General features: G+C 47.6%; 1 protein-coding gene and 1 long non-coding RNA gene across 5 annotated transcripts in view; both read left to right on the top strand.

The window, feature by feature from the left end:
* The first annotated feature begins 1,009 nt into the window (after nucleotides 1-1,009).
* LDLR (low density lipoprotein receptor) overlaps nucleotides 1,010-17,388 on the top strand; it is a 36,128-nt gene continuing 19,749 nt past the window's right edge. For 2 of the 4 annotated variants that reach the window (XM_055083283.1, XM_007106676.4), the window contains exons 1-4: nucleotides 1,022-1,221; nucleotides 11,783-11,905; nucleotides 12,912-13,034; nucleotides 15,633-16,019. In XM_055083283.1, the coding sequence (XP_054939258.1) occupies nucleotides 1,155-1,221; nucleotides 11,783-11,905; nucleotides 12,912-13,034; nucleotides 15,633-16,019 (700 nt within the window). In that variant the 5' untranslated portion in view covers nucleotides 1,022-1,154. Of the gene's footprint in view, nucleotides 1,222-11,782; nucleotides 11,906-12,911; nucleotides 13,035-15,632; nucleotides 16,020-17,388 lie in introns of all 4 variants that reach the window. The other 2 variants (XM_007106677.3, XM_007106678.4) reach the window with 2 other exon arrangements.
* Nucleotides 3,676-11,212, top strand: LOC129391910 (uncharacterized). The gene is made up of 2 exons (XR_008616774.1): nucleotides 3,676-3,746; nucleotides 4,657-11,212. It is a non-coding gene; the product is annotated as an uncharacterized lncRNA (long non-coding RNA).

Genomic DNA, 17,388 nt, shown 5'->3' with positions numbered 1-17,388 from the left:
GCTGCTTTTCTGCCTTCTTTCCTGGGTTTCCCATACGCCTGCTGAGAGGTAAGTATGCCTTGCCAAGGTCAGTTTGTAAAACCTCAGAGAACTCTGCTCATTCCTGAGGGAACCCTCCAAAACTACCAAACCCTTTACGGGAGGCTTTCTGGCCAGGGGCCTCTGGGAAGTTCATCAGTCTCCAAAGAGACACCCTGATTCTTGAAAGCTGTTCTCCAGCAGCCCTCTGTGGTTTAGGCAATCGGGTTCAGTTCTGAAAGCTCTATTTTGTTTTCATTTTGCTTTGGGGAGAGTCTTTGGGCCTCTCTGTTTATTCAACTCCTTCTCCTAAAAGGATAAATCAATATTTATGTCCAGACCCCAGGTACTGGGTCAATTGATTTTAGAGATGTTTTTGCTCATAATTCATCCAAGTGCTGGATCCCACAAAACAAAATCAGTTTTTGGCTGTACTTTCGTGACGATTTTATTTAAATGCCTCATGAATAACTGTTTATGGGGTGATTTGGAAGAACCCTCTAAGACTGTATATGACCAAACAGTTAAAATCTATAAACAATTCCTACAAAGGAAAAGGCAAGGAGAGAAGAGACAGAGGTACGGGGGGTGTAGTTTCCAACATCTCTAGTTTTTTTCCTTTTGAGTCAGAGGGGAGATGTCACTGGCCAGTTAGACGATTTGGAAGGACAGGTGGTTGCTAATCTTCTTTGGGCACCAAAGAGAACGTAACAATTAAAAGTGGAGAGAAATGTAAGGGAGATCCTTCAGGAGACGCGCATTTCCATTTGGGGGTGGGCGTGGCGGCGGCTCCTCTCTTCAGGGGCTGCCCAAATGGGACACATCCGGCAGCCTCTCCCGAAGCGGCTTTGGAAAGGACTGGAATCCGAGTCAGGGCTTCACGGGTTAAGTAGCCCATGTCACATCGGCCGTTCCAAACTCCTCCTCTCGAAACTCCTCCTCTCGCAGTGAGGTGAAGATATTTGAAAATCACCCCACTGCAAACTCCTCCCTCTACGGGAAACCTCACATTGAAATGCTGCAAATGACTGGGGCCCCGCGTGCAGTCGCGTCAGGGCCGCGCGAAGCCCGGGTTTCCAGAGCGGACACAGCGGACAGCAGCCCGGCCCGGGGCGTGACAGGCAGAGGCTGGGAACATGAGGCTTGCGGGCTGCGGGCTGCGCTGGGCCGTCACCCTGCTCATCGCTGCGACGGCGGGTGCAGGTAAGGCTGGCTCCAGAAGCCCGCGCGGGGTGGGGGTGAGCCCGCAAACTAGGAGAGACCCTTGGTAATTTTTTTTGCGGGGGAAGAGAACGAAAAATCATTCCACCCTTGGGAGACTTGTGGGAAAATGGCACGAAATCCTTCCCAAATGGCTGGAGGGAGTACTAAGGGGAGCGCGAGGGTTGGGAGGGTCTGAGGGGTCTGGGGGAGTCAGGGGAATGCGGGATGAGGCTTTCCCCACAAGTCTCCACCCGACTGCAGACCCTCTTGTCTTAGAGCCGGGTACGTGGGTCTCCACCAATGGGGGGAGGGACCCCCTCCCAGAGTTATTCTAGGGGTGAGAGTGACCCGAAACCCGGCTGCTCAGCCTGGTCCCTGGCTGCACGCTCAGGGGAGTCTGCGGGCGCGCCCCTGCGCCGGTTCACCCTCAGGGGTTACGGCGGCGGTCAAGTTAGCTTTGTGCTGCCCACGGGCGCTACTGGCTCCCGGAACCGAGAGGAACGCGTCCAGCGCGGATCCCGCACCACACTTCCGCCCAAGAACACCGCCTTCAGCCCCGCCCCCGAGCTCCCATAGGGCGCCATTGGAACAGGCGAGCCTCGAGCCACTCCCCTTGGCCAATGGGAAGCGGTGGCCGCGGAGGCGCACGCAGCGCCGGGCGTGGCTGGCTCAAGACTGGTGGCGCACCTCGTTCTCGGTGAGGAGGTTCAAGGAGATTCCTCAGGTTGGTCCGAGCTCCTGTCACAAAGGAGGCTTCACGTCCCGGGCTCTTGGAGAAGCTCTGCTAGCGTGGCCGAGGCGCCCGCCGAGTGCCTCGGCCCCCGCGGCGAAGGCCTCAGTTTTCCCCTCGATCTGTGGCGAGGCCTTCGTCCTCGGGGGGCCGCCCTCACCCACCCCGCCCGGGACATGTTCGCAGACGTGCCCCCCAGGCCACCCTCAAGGCCTTGTTTCCTTGCCAGGCTGAAACGTTGCCTCAGAAACTCCCGCTCCTCCTCGATCGGATGCGAAGGGCACTTCGCGGAGACCTTCAGCCGAGCAGGGGCAGGGACAGAAAGTCAGGGACCGGATGGGCCCCTCGGGTTGCCTTGTTTGTTCAGAGGCGCTGAATGGGTTCAGCTGAGCTGCCCACATGACAGCATTTCGTTTTAGAGGGTTTTGGGCAAGAGGCTAGTTGATGCACCATCCTGAGTTGTCTGCTGGCTCCCAGAGGCATTTGACCTCGCTCTGGAAAATAGAGAAATGGTCCTTTTCCTACTTAAACCAGCTGGGCCTAGAAAAGGATTGGGATTGTCTGATTAACAGGATGCAGGAAGCTTTTTCTTTTTTTTTATTGGCAGGTAGGTGGCTTTGAACTCTTGGAATCAGTACCTGTGACACATCAGTTTCCTCTGGGAGGAGAGGAAGGGAGGTTGCACATGGCAGAGGATTACTGTAATAATTCGGCCATTCGGTTGTGTGAAGTAAAGGGAGCGTGGCTTGGTCAAGAGACACTTGATTAGCCTGTATTTCACACGTGATCCACTCCTTTCCTAAGAGGAAATGATGGCAGTGAAGTCTTGAGCAAGATGTGTTCCTTGCTTCAGTTTCCTCTTTCACTGGGTGGCAGAGGATCTGGTGTATTTTGGGTCTCAGGGAGGCTGAGCATCTGCTGTGTTTCCCAGGCTCCTGAGAGCTGGCAGCTACTAAGTATCTTCTCTGGTGTTAACACAACCATGTACATTTGTAGCAGCCCTGACTACTCCAGTTTGCCCCGAGGGGGAGGAAATTTCTTGTCTGTTTCCTTTGGGAATGGAAGTAATTGGAATCTTAACTGCATGCTTTCCCTTAGCCAGATCAAAATCAGTTAACAGTTGTGTGTGGAGTCTCAAATATGCCAAGGACACATCCAAACTCAGAAAGTAGAGTGGTCCTGCTAGGAGTTGTGTTTGCTTTAGCAGCAGGTCCCAGGGTTATTCATTGATCATTGCCAGGCATATTTTTCTTCCAGGGCAACACTGGCAAAAGATAGGGAGATTGTTTTTGAGACTGCAAATCTTTAAGAGAAATATGTGCCTCATTCTGTCTTTCCACAGTATTCCTGCTCTTATCTGTAGGGTTCCTCCCCTGATAAGACCCAATTCTAGATGCCTTTTTTGCTCAGTGCTTGGATGGCCTTTCATATTCTACATTAAGTACATTAACAGCATCCATACTCTGCCCCGCTGTCAAGAAAGAGACCAGGGCTTCCCTGGTGGCGCAGTGGTTGAGAGTCCGCCTGCCGATGCAGGGGACGCGGGTTCGTGCCCCGGTCCGGGAGGATCCCACGTGTCGCGGAGCGGCAGGACCCGTGAGCCATGGCCGCTGAGCCTGCGCGTCCGGAGCCTGTGCTCCGCAACGGGAGAGGCCACAGCAGTGAGAGGCCCGCGTACCGCAAAAAACACACAAAAAACCAAACAACCACTGAACAACCACTATCTTCAGTAACAGAGGAAGGAAAACATCGAAAGCATTTACCACCTCATTTGTGTGCTGGAGAAAAAGCAGAAGTGTGTATTCCCCTTTTCTGTTTCGATAACGTTGTTCCTGACTTGTCATTCATGACAGAAGAGGTCTAAGGGCTAGAGTTTAGTTATTTTGTTTTTGTTTTTTTTCCTAAGGGAGGGTGCAGTGTTTATGTAATTTTAGGCATCTCCAGCTTGAGGAGATAAGGGATTGGGAGCTCCAGTTTGCTTTTTTTTTTTTTTTTTTTTCTGTACGCGGGCCTCTCACTGCTGTGGCCTCTCCCTTTGCGGGGCACAGGCTCCGGACGCGCAGGCTCAGCGGTCATGGCTCACGGGGCCAACCGCTCCGCGGCATGTGGGATCTTCCCGGACCGGGGCACGAACCCGTGTCCCCTGCATCGGCAGGCGGACTCTCAACTACTGCGCCACCAGGGGAGCCCCGGGAGCCCCCTCCAGTTTGCTTTTGCTGAGATTCAAATGAAACTGACATAGAAAACCCAAATCTTGCTTCTGGAACAGGGAGAAAACAAGAAAGAGGTGTGGTTTCTTTGGGCTGTGGTGTTTGAAACAGGCCTAGTTCTGACCCATTGTTCAGGACTGTGTTGCCTGCTGTGGGGACACCCATCCGATGTGCTGTCCCTCGGTGCTCACTGTACCTCATCCCCGTCCCCACGAGCAAGGCTATGGGATTTATTTCCCAGCTGACCGTTCCCTGTAATGGTGAAATCCATTCACTTTTCATTTAAACGCTGTCTGGAGCTGTTGGCCAGCTTTTGGATGACCTGTTCAGATAGAAATAGGTAGTAGTGGGGTCTTCCTGTTGGTGGGGTCTTCAGCCGTCTATGACAAACAAATATTTGATTAACTGTTGCCAGGGGAAGACTTGTTATCCAGGGAAGGGGGTTATTGTTCTTTAAAGGGCCTTAAGATGTTTTAATATTTCTAACCTTTCCAGGAGCACATTTTGTGTGTAAGATGATTCCTTGTGCAAAGTGGATTAGTGGTAATCGAAACTGCAGTCGCCTGGTTGGGAGAGGGGATGACAGAAGGTCCTTCTCCGGGATCCTCACTGTGAATGCCCCTTGCCTGAACTTCCTTTTTTACTTTTTTCTGAGAGTCCTGGAATTCCGATTGCTTTTTGCCCACCCTGTGTGCCAGGATCTAGAAGTGAGTCACTTCCTTTTTCAGGCATGATCACAATTCGGTTGTGAGTCAGTGGGGTGTGGGGTGTGGGGTGTATTGTAGAGGCAACTCTGAGGGAGATATCCTGTTTGGCTCAGTAGCTGGGCGATGCATTTATCAGTCTGTGTTCTGATAGCAGTAGATTCCAAAGCTCAGCTCATTCACTTCTCTTGAATGAATGAGCTCTCCACTGGGGCCACCTCCAGCCTGGCCTCCTTGTAGTTCAATTACCAAGTTCTGTTGATGCTTGTCAACACTCTTTGTATTTCTATCTTTATCATCTGTAGCCTCCTTGTGGCCCCTCCTAATCTCACCTGACTGGTTTCCTAACCTCTGGCAGGAACCTTGGACACGATCTTTGAAGACTTAAGAGTTTCCGTTTTGAAACTGAGGTGTAATTGACATACTATAAAATGGACAGATAAGTAAAGAGTTCAGTGAGTTGTGATAAACATCTACTTCTATGTAACCACCTCTCATTAGGATCTAGAGAATTTCTCGCCTCCCAGAAAGTTCCCGGAAAGCCATTTACGCCCGAGCCTGTGTGTCTGAGCACCTCACCACACTGCCTCTCAGGGAGTCTACACAAAAGTGCTGGGTGAACCATCAAAGTAGAAATGGATGAAGGGATACATTATTCTTCCATGCATCCCTTTACCAGAAATGCCAAATCAGGTTTCTCCATCCGTGCATGCATATTTGAGAACTCAAATACATACATATACACATGTACACATAAATACATAAGTAAGTAAGTAGCTGTTTTTTTTTTTGTTTGTTTGTTTTGTGCGGTACGCGGGCCTCTCACTGTTGTGGCCTCTCCCGTTGGGGAGCACAGGCTCCGGACGTGCAGGCTCAGCGGCCATGGCTCACGGGCCCAGCCGCTCCGCGGCATGTGGGATCTTCCCGGACCGGGGCACGAACCCGCAGCCCCTGCATCAACAGGCGGACTCGCAACCACTGCGCCCCCAGGGAAGCCCCAGTAGCTGTTTTTTAAAGAATAACTTACAAGGAAAAGCAACCCAAACGTTAGTTTCATTGTGCTCCATAGACTCCAGGGCAGTGAAAGATGATCTTTTTGCAAGGTTCTCCAAAAGTCCTAAAAATGCAGAACATTCCTTGACAGCTGGAATCAGGCCATGGAAAGTCATCCACCATCATCTTACCTTTTCCTGGCATCCTGTGGCTGCAGTAAAAGGTTTCCTCCCTCTTGTATAAATGTAATACACTCATCTGGGTAGTGGAACAGTTTACCAAAGGAAGCCAGAGGAGAGTGATAAAGTACAGCATATGGTGTCCCATTTCTCCAGGAAGGTGGTTTTCAAACTGGGTCCCAGAGCCCCTGACCCCCATAGCCCTCAACCCAGACTCAAGATCGGGTTCAAGGCTGAGTGAAATGTTCAAGGGCCTCCAGAGGTCTCTGGCCTTGTCAACCCCCATTGGAATGGCCAAAGCCACCAAGAGCCGACAAAAAGGGAGGTTTATTGAATCAGGGGAATTAGGGCTAATGCCAGGGATAGGCACTGACTGATATCTTAGTTCTTTCACTTAATCATTTTCTTCCTTTATTTAAAAAAAGAAAAAAAATCTCAAGAATAAAGCATTCTTAGAAGAAAACCAAAGAACCTGAAGTGAATTAAAGAAGGCCCCTTGCCACTATTTCCTATGCAGAAGCACAGATAAGACTTTGTTTCTTCCAAAAATAGGATCACACTGAAAACTGTTCCAAACTCTTCTGCCCCTTGCTTTTTTCCCCATTTAGCAAAACACTGTGGACAGCTTTCCACAGTGTCACAACGTAGGATGATTGACATCACCTTTTTCAGTGCCTCTAAAGAACCTGCATTATTAGGTATCGATTTTGCATGTGTGGCTACATATTTACATTTGAATATAGGCATACCTTCTTAAGTTAGGTTATGTATTAATGACCTATTGCATATCAAATTACCCCAAAACTTAGTGGCTGAAAACAATACACATTTGTTATCTCCAAGTTTCTGTGGGTCAGGAATTTGGAAGCAGCATAGCCAGATGGTTCTGGCTCAGGATCTCACATGAAGTTGCCATCTAGATACCCCAGGAAAAAATATATTTGCAGGGGCTGCAGTCATCTGAGGGCTCAATGGGGGCTGAAGGTTCCCTTCCAAGATGGTGTCCTCAGTGGCTTTTCACAGAAGGCCTCAGGCACTCACTGCATGGAGCACCTCAGCGTGTGCAAAGGGCTTCCCCCAGAGTAAGCAATCCAAGAGATTCTGGTGGAGGCTGCAGTGGCTTCATGATGTAGGGTCAGAAGGCACACCTCATCACGTTTGCCTTTTTCTATATATTAGAAACAAGTCCTGAGTACACGCCAGGCGTGGGGAATTAGGCTCACATTTTGGAGGGAGTGTCATGGAATTTGCGGTCATATTTTAAAATACCACTGGGCTTCCCTGGTGATGCAGTGGTTAAGAATCTGCCTGCCAATGCAGGGGACACGGGTTTGCGCCCTGGTCAGGGAAGATCCCACATGCCACGGAGCAACTAAGTCTGTGCACCACAACTACTGAGCCTGCGCTCTAGAGCCTGCGTGCCACAAGAACTGAAGCCTGCGCACCTTGAGCCTGTGCTCCGCAACAAGAGAAGTCACCACAATGAGAAGCCCGTGCACCGCAACGAAGAGTAGCCCCCACTCTCAGCAACTAGAGAAAGCACTCATGCAGCAATGAAGACCCAACGAAGCCAAAAATAAATAAATACATAAATAAATAAAAATGCCACCAATTGTTCCCCTCTTTTCTCTATTATAAGAAAAGTTTTAGGGACTCCCCTGCGGTCCAGTGATTAGGACTCCGAGCTTCCACTGCAGGGGGCATGGGTTCGATCCCTGGTGGGGGAAGTAAGATCCTGCATGCCGCGGGGCACAGCCAAAATAAACAAACAAACAGAAAAAGCTTTGGACCTCTTTTGAACTTGACATTGTTATACACCTGTGTTAATATTTCTTCTGGGTCCCAGGGACTTTGCACTTTAAATTTTGACAGATTCTGCCCTGTTGCCCTCCTAAGAGGTGGAATGTGGAAGAGTTCCACTTTTCCAAAATCTTTCCCCGGCAAAGGTGATGGACCCGGCCCTGATTTTTGGCATACCTATTGAACAAATCTTACTGTGACTGTGTCAGGCCTTGGGCTCTGACGGTTTCATGCTGAAAGGATGAAAAAGACATTCCTTACTCTCAAGGAGTTTAAGTCTAGGCTGGGGGATACACAATGAACAGGTGCTTTCGATACAGTGTGTTAGGAGTGAGAAATGGGTGTTTCAGGGGCTCACGGGGGTGCCAAACCCAGTTTTGGGGAAGGTCAGCTTCAAAGTTGAACTGTTAGGGACTTCCCTGGTGGTTCAGCGGGTAAGACTCGGCACTCCCAATGAAGGGGGCCCAGGTTCAATCCCTGGTCAGGGAACTAGATCCCGCATGCCGCAAGAAAGAAGCCCTCATGCTGCAACTAAAAGATCCTGCATGCCACAACTCAGACCCGGCAAAGCCAAAATAAATAAAGAAATAATAAAATAAATAAATAAATATTCAAAGTTGAACTGTTAGCCAAACAAACAGGTGGGAGTTGGGGGGGTGCTTTGCAGCAGAGGGAACTGCAGGGATTTGGGATCTGAGGTTGTGAAATTTTTACCAGATCCAGTACAGAGGCAGAGAATGCCATTTCCATAAGACTGTAATTCACACTGCTTTGGAGTGGGGACAGTTGGTGAAATCTGGTGACCTCAGGGCCTCCCTCTTCCTTGTTTATAGAGGTTTCAGGATGGCATTTTATGGGGAAAACAGATGTCTTGCAGATGGGTGTGTATGAAAGGAAATGGGATGGGTGAAGGGAACACCAGCCATACATCCGTGAGCTTGGAAAAGTATCCAGGCATGTTCTTTTGTTCTCTTCCGGCTGTGGGCCACCTTCACCTCTCTGCCACCTTATGTCTTGACTTTAACTTAGATGGAGACCACACTTCCATTTTGGGCCAAGAATGGGATGAGTTGGAGACTCATAGCTCTTCCTTCATCATCATAAGTTCTGGCTTTCACATGCCTTCCAGCCCTAAAGACTTTTTTCCCCACTGATGCTCCCCAAACCTTTATTCACATTCATTGTTCATTTTAAAGAACTGCAGTGGGGACTTCCCTGGTGGCACAGTGGTTAAGAATCTGCCTGCCAGTGCAGGGGACACGGGTTCGATCCCTGGCCCGGGACAATCCCACATGCCACGGAGCAACTACTGAGCCTGCATGCCTAGAGTCTGTGCTCCACAACAAGAGAAGCCACCGCAATGAGAAGCCCGCGCACTGCATCGAAGAGCAGCCCCCGCTCGCTGCAACTAGAGAAAGCCAGCACATGGCAACAAAGACCCAACACAGCCAAAAATATTTAATGAAAGGAAGGAAGGAAGGAAGAAAAAGAACGAACTGCAGTCATCTAATGTATGTCATCTTTCACCTCAAGGACTTGGAAAAAAAATTACCTTCTTATTTTGGGATTATATTCAATGTAAAAAAAAGTTGCAAAGATATTACAGAGAATTCTCATACCCCTCATCCATTTTCCCCCAATATTAGCATCTTACATACTACAGTACGTGTCAAAACTAAGAGATTTAACATTTGTATATTACTATGAACTCCAGACTTTCTTTGGATTTCTTTTTCTTTAATGGTCCTTTCCTCTTCCAAGATCCAATCCAGTATTTCACATCACATTTGGGCCCTAAAGTCTTTGATCCTAGTCTTAACCAGTTGGTCTCCCAACTCTTTTAATTAATTAATTTACTTTTATTTTTTGCTGTGTTGGGTCTTCGTTTCTGAGCGAGGGCTTTCTCTAGTTGCGGCAAGCAGGGGCCACTCTTCATCGCGGTGCGCGGGCCTCTCACTATCGCGGCCTCTCTTGTTGCGGAGCACAGGCTCCAGACGCGCAGGCTCAGCAGCTGTGGCTCACGGGCCCAGTTGCTCCGCGGCATGTGGGATCCTCCCAGACCAGGGCTCGAACCCGCGTCCCCTGCATCGGCAGGCAGATTCTCAACCACCGCGCCACCAGGGAAGCCTCCACTCCCAGCTCTTTTAATCGCATACCCTCATTGGTTAAAAAAATTTTGAGGAAGTCCTCACTAATATAATTATTTATCATATACTGTACTAATGTATGATGTACATTACAAACCATAACTATACAGAAAAGCAGAAATGTTAAAAAGGTGAGATAAAAATCAGACACACAACATTTAAAAATATCTTGTTATTCGTGATGGCTTCCTACTATGGTTAGTTAAAATCTGAAATCATGATGTAGTCAGAGCAAGTGTTTTTTTTGCAAAAGTGATTCAGATTCTTTTTCAATTTCTTTTCTCTTATAGGTTATTACAAGATATTAAGTGTATAGTTCCCTGTGCTATACAGTAGGTCCTTGTTGGTTATCTATTTTATATATAGTAGTGTGTATATGTTAATCTCAACCTCCTAATTTATCTGTCTCTCACTCCTTTCCTCTTTGGTAACCATAAGACTGTTCTCTGTGTCTATGGGTCATTTTCTGTTTTGTAATAAGTTCATTTGTATCTTTTTTTTAAGATTCCACATATAAGCAATATTGTATGATATTTGTCTTTGTCTGGTTTACTTCACTTAGTATGATAACCCTAGGTCCATCCATGTTGCTGCAAATGGCATTATTTCATTCTTTTTTATGGCTGAGTATTAAGAGCAAGGTTAATCATTAGCAACTGGGCACAGAAGACCACATTTCAAAGGGTGTCCTTGATCATTTTGATTTTTTTTTTTTAGCTTGACCTTCTATCATATCTGATTAGGTCTCTTTTTATCTTGTACGTTGAGGGTAGGAGGGGCAAAAAATGCTCATTAATAGGAATAAACTTGGGACTTCCCTGGCGGTCCAGTGGTAAGACTTTGCCTTCCAGTGCAGGGGGTGTGGGTTCGATTCCTGGTCGCGGAGCTAGGATCCCACACGCCTGGTGGCCAAAACATAAAACAGAAACATTATTGTAACAAATTCAATAAAGACTTAAAAAAAATAGGAATAAACTTTTCAATGCTGCCATCTAAGGTCGGGAAGTTTGCACATTTACATCCACTCACAGCTCATTAGCTTAAACTCAGTCCCATGGCCACACCTAGCTACAAGGAAAATTGGGAAATTATAGATCCTCTTTTGGGTCGTGTGCCCAGCTAAAAATCATATATTTTAGAAAACTGCCCAAACACTTACTTTGTCCTCATTTTTATCTCAAAATCCAAGTCTTTGTTTTCCTAAGGAAAGTTTTCTCTTGATCAGATCTTTTGTTACTGTGTCTGTCCCATTTCTTTTGATCTGACTTTTAGTTATATGATTATCTTTTCTGCTGGATCTCTGCTCACTGACCTCTACATTAATAATTTCTCATAATTTTTATCTCTTTACAGTTCCTTTCTTACCTACTGGAGAAAGCTCTTCAAGTTTTCCTCCAGCTTACTGCTTTTACAGCCTCAATGTTCCTTGGTACTGTTTCCAGTACAGATTTGTAATATGCTCAATAATTTTCTTTTCTTTGTTAATGTACACCCAGTTTCTAATATTTTGTTCCCATAGACCAATGGATCCATACTTTGGACTCAACAACCATGATGCCAAAATCTCATATTGGGGACAGATCTCTCTTTCGGATGTGTTCTTTGCATCCTCCACGATACTTAAATTTCGGTTCATGAAATTTAATTTGTTGTGTGTGGTTCATTTCCTGGGAACTTGACTGTTACAGTAGGGTTGTATTTCTGGTTCGTTCTTCAGTTGGCAGGAAGTAGACACAGGGAGCAATGGTCGTTTCTAATCCGGACCCTGATCCTTCCTTCTCCTTTCTTTCTCTCTCAGTGGAAGACAAATGTGGGAGAAATGAATTCCAGTGCCGAGATGGGACGTGCATCTCCTACAAGTGGGTTTGCGACGGGAGCGCTGAGTGCCAGGACGGCTCCGATGAATCCCAGGAGACGTGCAGTGAGTCCCCTTCGGGCGTGACACGCATCCTAACCTTTTTTTTAACTCTTTTTAAAAAATGTAAGTATAGTCGATTTACAACGTTGTGTTAATTTCTGCTGTACAGGGATTTCCCTGGCTGTCCAGTGGTTAAGACTCCACACTTCCACTGCAGGGGCCCGGCGTTGGATTCCTCTTTGGGGAGCTAAGACTCCGCAAGCCATGACACAACAAAAAAGCCTTTTTAAAAAAAATAAATGAATAAACATTTCTGCTCTACAGCAAAGTGATTTGATGATACTGGATGACAGACTCTGTGGAAATTGGCCAGTGTATTGATGTATTCAGCTGTGAATTGGGAAATGGAGAGAGAAGATTGTTATTGGAACTGAAACTTTCCTTTAAAGCCTCTTTTTTTCTTTTAATTGAGGTGAAATTCACGTAACACAAATTAGCCATTGAGTTGAAATTCACATAACACAAATTAGCCATTTTCAAGTGATCAGTTTGAGATGGAGGGGGTAGGGATAAATTAGGCGTTTGCAATTAACATATACACACTGCTATATAAAAAATAGATTAACAACAAGGTCCTACTGTATAGCACAGGGAACTATATTTAATATCCTGTGATAAACCGTAATGGAAAAGAATATATATATATATATATATATATATATATATGAATCACTTTGCTGTACACCTGAAACTAACACAACATTGTAAATCAACTATACTTCAATTTTTAAAAAGCCAAAAAAATTTAAAAATTAAAAAAAGTAAAGTTCAGTAGCATTAACATATTCACAGTGCTGTACAACCACCACCTCTATCTTGTTCCAAAACCTTTGCAGCACCTAGCTTCTAATTTTTAACAAGCTCCATTAAATGTCCTTCATTTTGACCCAGAATAGTGGGCTTGGCACCCCCTGTCAGAAAACTCTGGGTTTTTCCCTTGCAAAGCTCGGACTGGCGAGGCAGGTTGGTCTTCCCTCTGGGTTAAGGCTCAATCCTGTTTCTCCCATAGTGTCTGTCACCTGCAAGACGGGGGACTTCAGCTGTGGGGGCCGTGTCAATCGCTGCATTCCTGAGTCCTGGAGATGCGATGGCCAGCTGGACTGCGAGAACGGCTCAGACGAGGAAGGCTGTCGTAAGTGGGGTCACTGGCCTGGTGGCCCGTGGGTCCTGGCCTCGTCCAAGCGACCCTACCGGGTTCTTGGCTGAGGTCGGAGTTTGTTCCCCAAGCTGAGGGTTCTGTGAAGAAACAGGCCGAGAGTCTTGTAGGGGAAGGCACTTTGCAGCTGGTCCTGTCTTGTCTCTTTGATTTTATTCATTATTTATAATTTCATTTTCAATTGCATAGGTTTTTTTTTTTTAACAAAATAAGGCTCTTTAAAAAACAAAAAACCCTGGGGAAAATTTAAATAACTGAAATCACATCAAATCTTTCAAGTTCACAAAATATGAAAACCCTTAAGAGAGTCTTAAAAAAAACTAAAAAGGGGGAGTTCCCTGGTGGCCAGGTGGTTAGGATTCCGGGCTTTCACTGCCGTGGCCAGGGTTCAATCCCTAGTCGGGGAACTGAGATCCCACAAGCCATAAGACCCCAAAAGTGCGTGTTTGCTTACATTTACCTTAGAAATGCACGTCTAACCTTGCTTAGTGGTCATCTGATGAAATAGCTCCCTGGGGAACATTTTAATAAATTTTATTTATTTATTTATTTATTTCTGGCTGCGTTGGGTCTTCGTTGCCGGGCACAGGCTTTCTCTAGTTGTGGCGAAAGGGGGCTACTCTTCGTTGTGGAGTGTGGGCTTCTCATTGCGGTGGCTTCTCTTGTTGCAGAGCACAGGCTCTAGGCACGTGGGCTTCCATAGTTGTGGCTTGCAGGCTCTAGAGCACAGGCTCAGTAGTTGTGGCGCACGGGCTTTATTGCTCCGCGGCATGTGGGGTCTTCCCGGACCGGGGCACGAACCCGTGTCCCCTGCATCGGCAGGCGGACTCTCAACCACTGCGCCACCAGGGAAGCCCTGGGGAACATTTTTAAATAAAATGGATTGGTGCCCTTTTCCAGGCATTTTATTTTTCTTCCAGCTTTATTGAGATATAGTGGACATGTAACATTGTATAAGTTTAGTGTCTGATGTGATGATTTGATACATGTATATATTGTGAAATGATTACAACAGTAGGGTTAGTTAACACTTCCATTACTTCACATAATTACCAATTTTTTTTTGGCTCTTTAATAATACCAGCAAAGCTGGGGGGTGCGGGGGAAATGAGTGAAATAGGTGGAGGAGATTAATAGGTACCAACTTCTGCTGTAAAATAAATAAGTCACAGGGATGTAATGCACAGCATGGGGAATATAGTCAATAATATTGTAATAACTTTGTAGGGTGACACATGGTAACTAGACTTACATGATGGTTTTTTGTTTGTTTGTTTGTTTGTTTTTTTCCTTCAGCCACTCTACGGGGCTTACAATATCTCAGTTCCCCGACCAGGGATTGAACCCGGGCCACAGCAGTGAAAGCCCGGAATCCTAACCACAAGGCCACCAGGGTACTCCCTAGACTTACAGCAGTGATCATTTTGCACCGTCTAAAAATACTGAATCAGGGACTTCCCTGGCGATACAGTGGTTAAGATGCCTCGCTTCTGCTACTCAGGATGCATGTTTGATCCCTGGTCGGGGAACTAGGATTCCGCATGCTGCGCAGCACGGCCCAAAAAATAAATAAATAAAAAATAAAAATAAAAATACTGAATCACTGTCTTGTACACCTGACACTAATATAGTATTGTAAGTCAATTATACTTCAATTAAAAAATCCAATGTCATTATAAGTAAAAATAATCAAATAATAGTAACAGCATACTTTTTTGCCAACCTTTTTTTTTTTAATTATTGAAGTATAGTTAATTTACAATGTTGTGTTCGTTTCAGGTGTGCAGCAAAGTGACTCAATTACACACACATATATTATATATTCTTATACATATATTCTTTATCATATTCTTTTCCGTTATAGTTTATTATATGATATTGACTATATTCCCTGTGCACACTTTTTTTTTGACTGCATTGGGTCTTAGTTGAGGCATGCAGGATCTTTGTTGAAGCATGTGGGATATTTCATTTCCTCGCTGGGGCTTCTTTCTCTGTAGTTGTAGGGCACAGGCTTTTCTCTAGTTGTGGCGTGTGGGTTTTCTCTCTCTACTCGTGGCACGCAGACTCCAGAGTGCGTGGGCTCTGTAGTTTGCGGCACACAGGCTCTCTAGTTGAGGCTCACGAGCTCAGTAGTTGTGGTGCGGGGGTTTAGTTGCCCCTTCCCCGGGCATGCGGGATCTCAGTTCCGCGACCAGTGATTGAACCCGCATCTCCTGCATTGGAAGGTGGATTCTTTACCAGTGGACCACAAGGGAAGTCCCCTGTGCAGACTCATACTGCTTCCCATGTGCCCAGCCCAACGTGAGAGCTTTACACCCCAAGTCCTCAGCAACGCCTTAAGACACAAACAGATGAGGGAACTGAGGCACAGACGGGGCCCAGGAGCTGGGCAGTCTTCCGGCCAGGGCAGTGGTTCCGTGTTCAGGGTTCCTGACCACTGCCTCGAGCTCCTGACGGCTGGGCTCTGGCCTCTCCTCAGCTCAGTGTCCCCATCTGTGCGATGGGCTGGTGTCGGGATGTGGTGGGAGGCTCCCCGCTGACCGGGCTGTCGCCTCCCGTCCGTCCCCGCAGCCCCCAAGACGTGCTCCCAGGACGAGTTCCGCTGCAGTGACGGCAAGTGCATCGCCCCGAAGTTCGTCTGCGACTTGGACCTGGACTGCTTAGACGGCTCAGACGAGGTGTCCTGCCCTGCGCCCACGTGCGGCCCTGCCAGCTTCCAGTGCAACAGCGCCACCTGCATCCCCGAGCTCTGGGCCTGCGACGGCGACCCCGACTGTGAAGACGGCTCGGATGAGTGGCCACAGCGCTGCGGGGACCCCCAGCCATCGGCCCCCGCACAGGGCAACAACCCCTGCTCGGCCCTCGAGTTCCACTGCCGCAGCGGCGAATGCATCCACTCCAGCTGGCACTGCGACCACGACCCCGACTGCAAGGACAAGTCTGACGAGGAGAACTGTGGTAGGGGCGCCGCACGGGTCCCCTCATCTGTCCCTAGGCTCCCCCAAGTCGGGGCAGGGGCAGTGCCTTTAGGTGGTTGAATGGTTTCGCATCACATAGCAAGAAAGTCGGTCCCGTTTCATGTTCCTTTGAGTCTTTCCAGTCACATGGAGGACAAGCTGTCCTTCAAAGAGTGCTCAGTCTGGAACACCTATTTAATTCACCTCTTTTGCCCAGGGGAGCAAACCGCAACCTGCAGTATAATTTGGGTCCAGAAAGGATTCTGGGCTCCGGGCCTGGCTGGTGTCGTCCGTGCTGTGTGACCTTTGGCCAGGGGCCACTGTGCTGTGGTCTCCTCCCCTGCAGATGGGGCAACAGCATCGGCCTTTGCGGGCCTCGGTTAGAATCCAGTGCCATCGATCGAACTTGCTGTGATGCTGCCCAGTGCACGAGTGCTGGCCAGTGTAGCTGGTGCCACTGAAAGATGGAATTCTTAGGCTGATTTCATTTTAACTCATTGAAACTTAAATAGCCACAGGTGGTTAGTGGCGACTGCGATGGAGACGTGGCCCCGAGTCAGTGCTCCCTGAACCAGGGAACGGCTAGTGATGTAGGTCGTTTTCGTCTTTCTGTTTCTTTGGCATCTTTGCCCACGTGCAGTGTTCAGAGTTGCAATTGCTGTATAGGTGTCATTAGACTTTTTATTTTTTATTTTTTTATTATTTTTTTTTTCCTTTTCTTTTTGGCCGCCCCACATGGCATGCGGGATCTTAGTCCTCGACCAGGGATCGAACCTGTGCCCCCTGCATTTGAAGCGTGGAGTCTCAACCACTGGACTGCCAGCGAAGTCCCGTAATTAGACTTTTTAAAATATCACCTTTTCAAAACGATTGAAGGGACTTCCAGCGTGCGGAGTCCAGCGCACCTGGCCGGGTTCAGTCCCTGGCCAGGGAACTAGATCCCGCATGCCACAACTAAAGACCCCACATGTCGCAACGAAGATCCCGCATGATCCCGCCTGCGGCACTGAAGATCCCACGTGCCACAGCTAAGACCCGGCGCAGCCAAAAAATAAATAAAACAAAGCAAAACAGTTGAAGACTTTGTATGTGATCGATCAGTTCTAAAACTGAACACCCTGGCAGTCCAGTGGTTAGGACTCTGCTCTTTCACCGCCAAGGGCCGGGGTTCAATCCCTGGCCGGGGAACTAACATCCCACAAGCCCCACGGTGAGGCCAAAAATAAAAAATAAATAAGTAAATAAACAAATAACACTGAACACAAACTCATTTAATCCCCATGACTTGTGAGCGCACACTTCCCTCATTCTTTACAGATGAGGAAACTGAGGCACAGAAAGGCGGGGTAACCCTCTGAGGACACACACCT

Source organism: Physeter macrocephalus, unplaced genomic scaffold (genome assembly GCF_002837175.3).
Source record: "Physeter macrocephalus isolate SW-GA unplaced genomic scaffold, ASM283717v5 random_740, whole genome shotgun sequence".
Classification (NCBI taxonomy): Eukaryota; Metazoa; Chordata; class Mammalia; order Artiodactyla; family Physeteridae; genus Physeter; species Physeter macrocephalus.
Note: the sequence above shows the minus strand (reverse complement) of the source record. Positions and strands in the feature narration are given on the sequence as shown.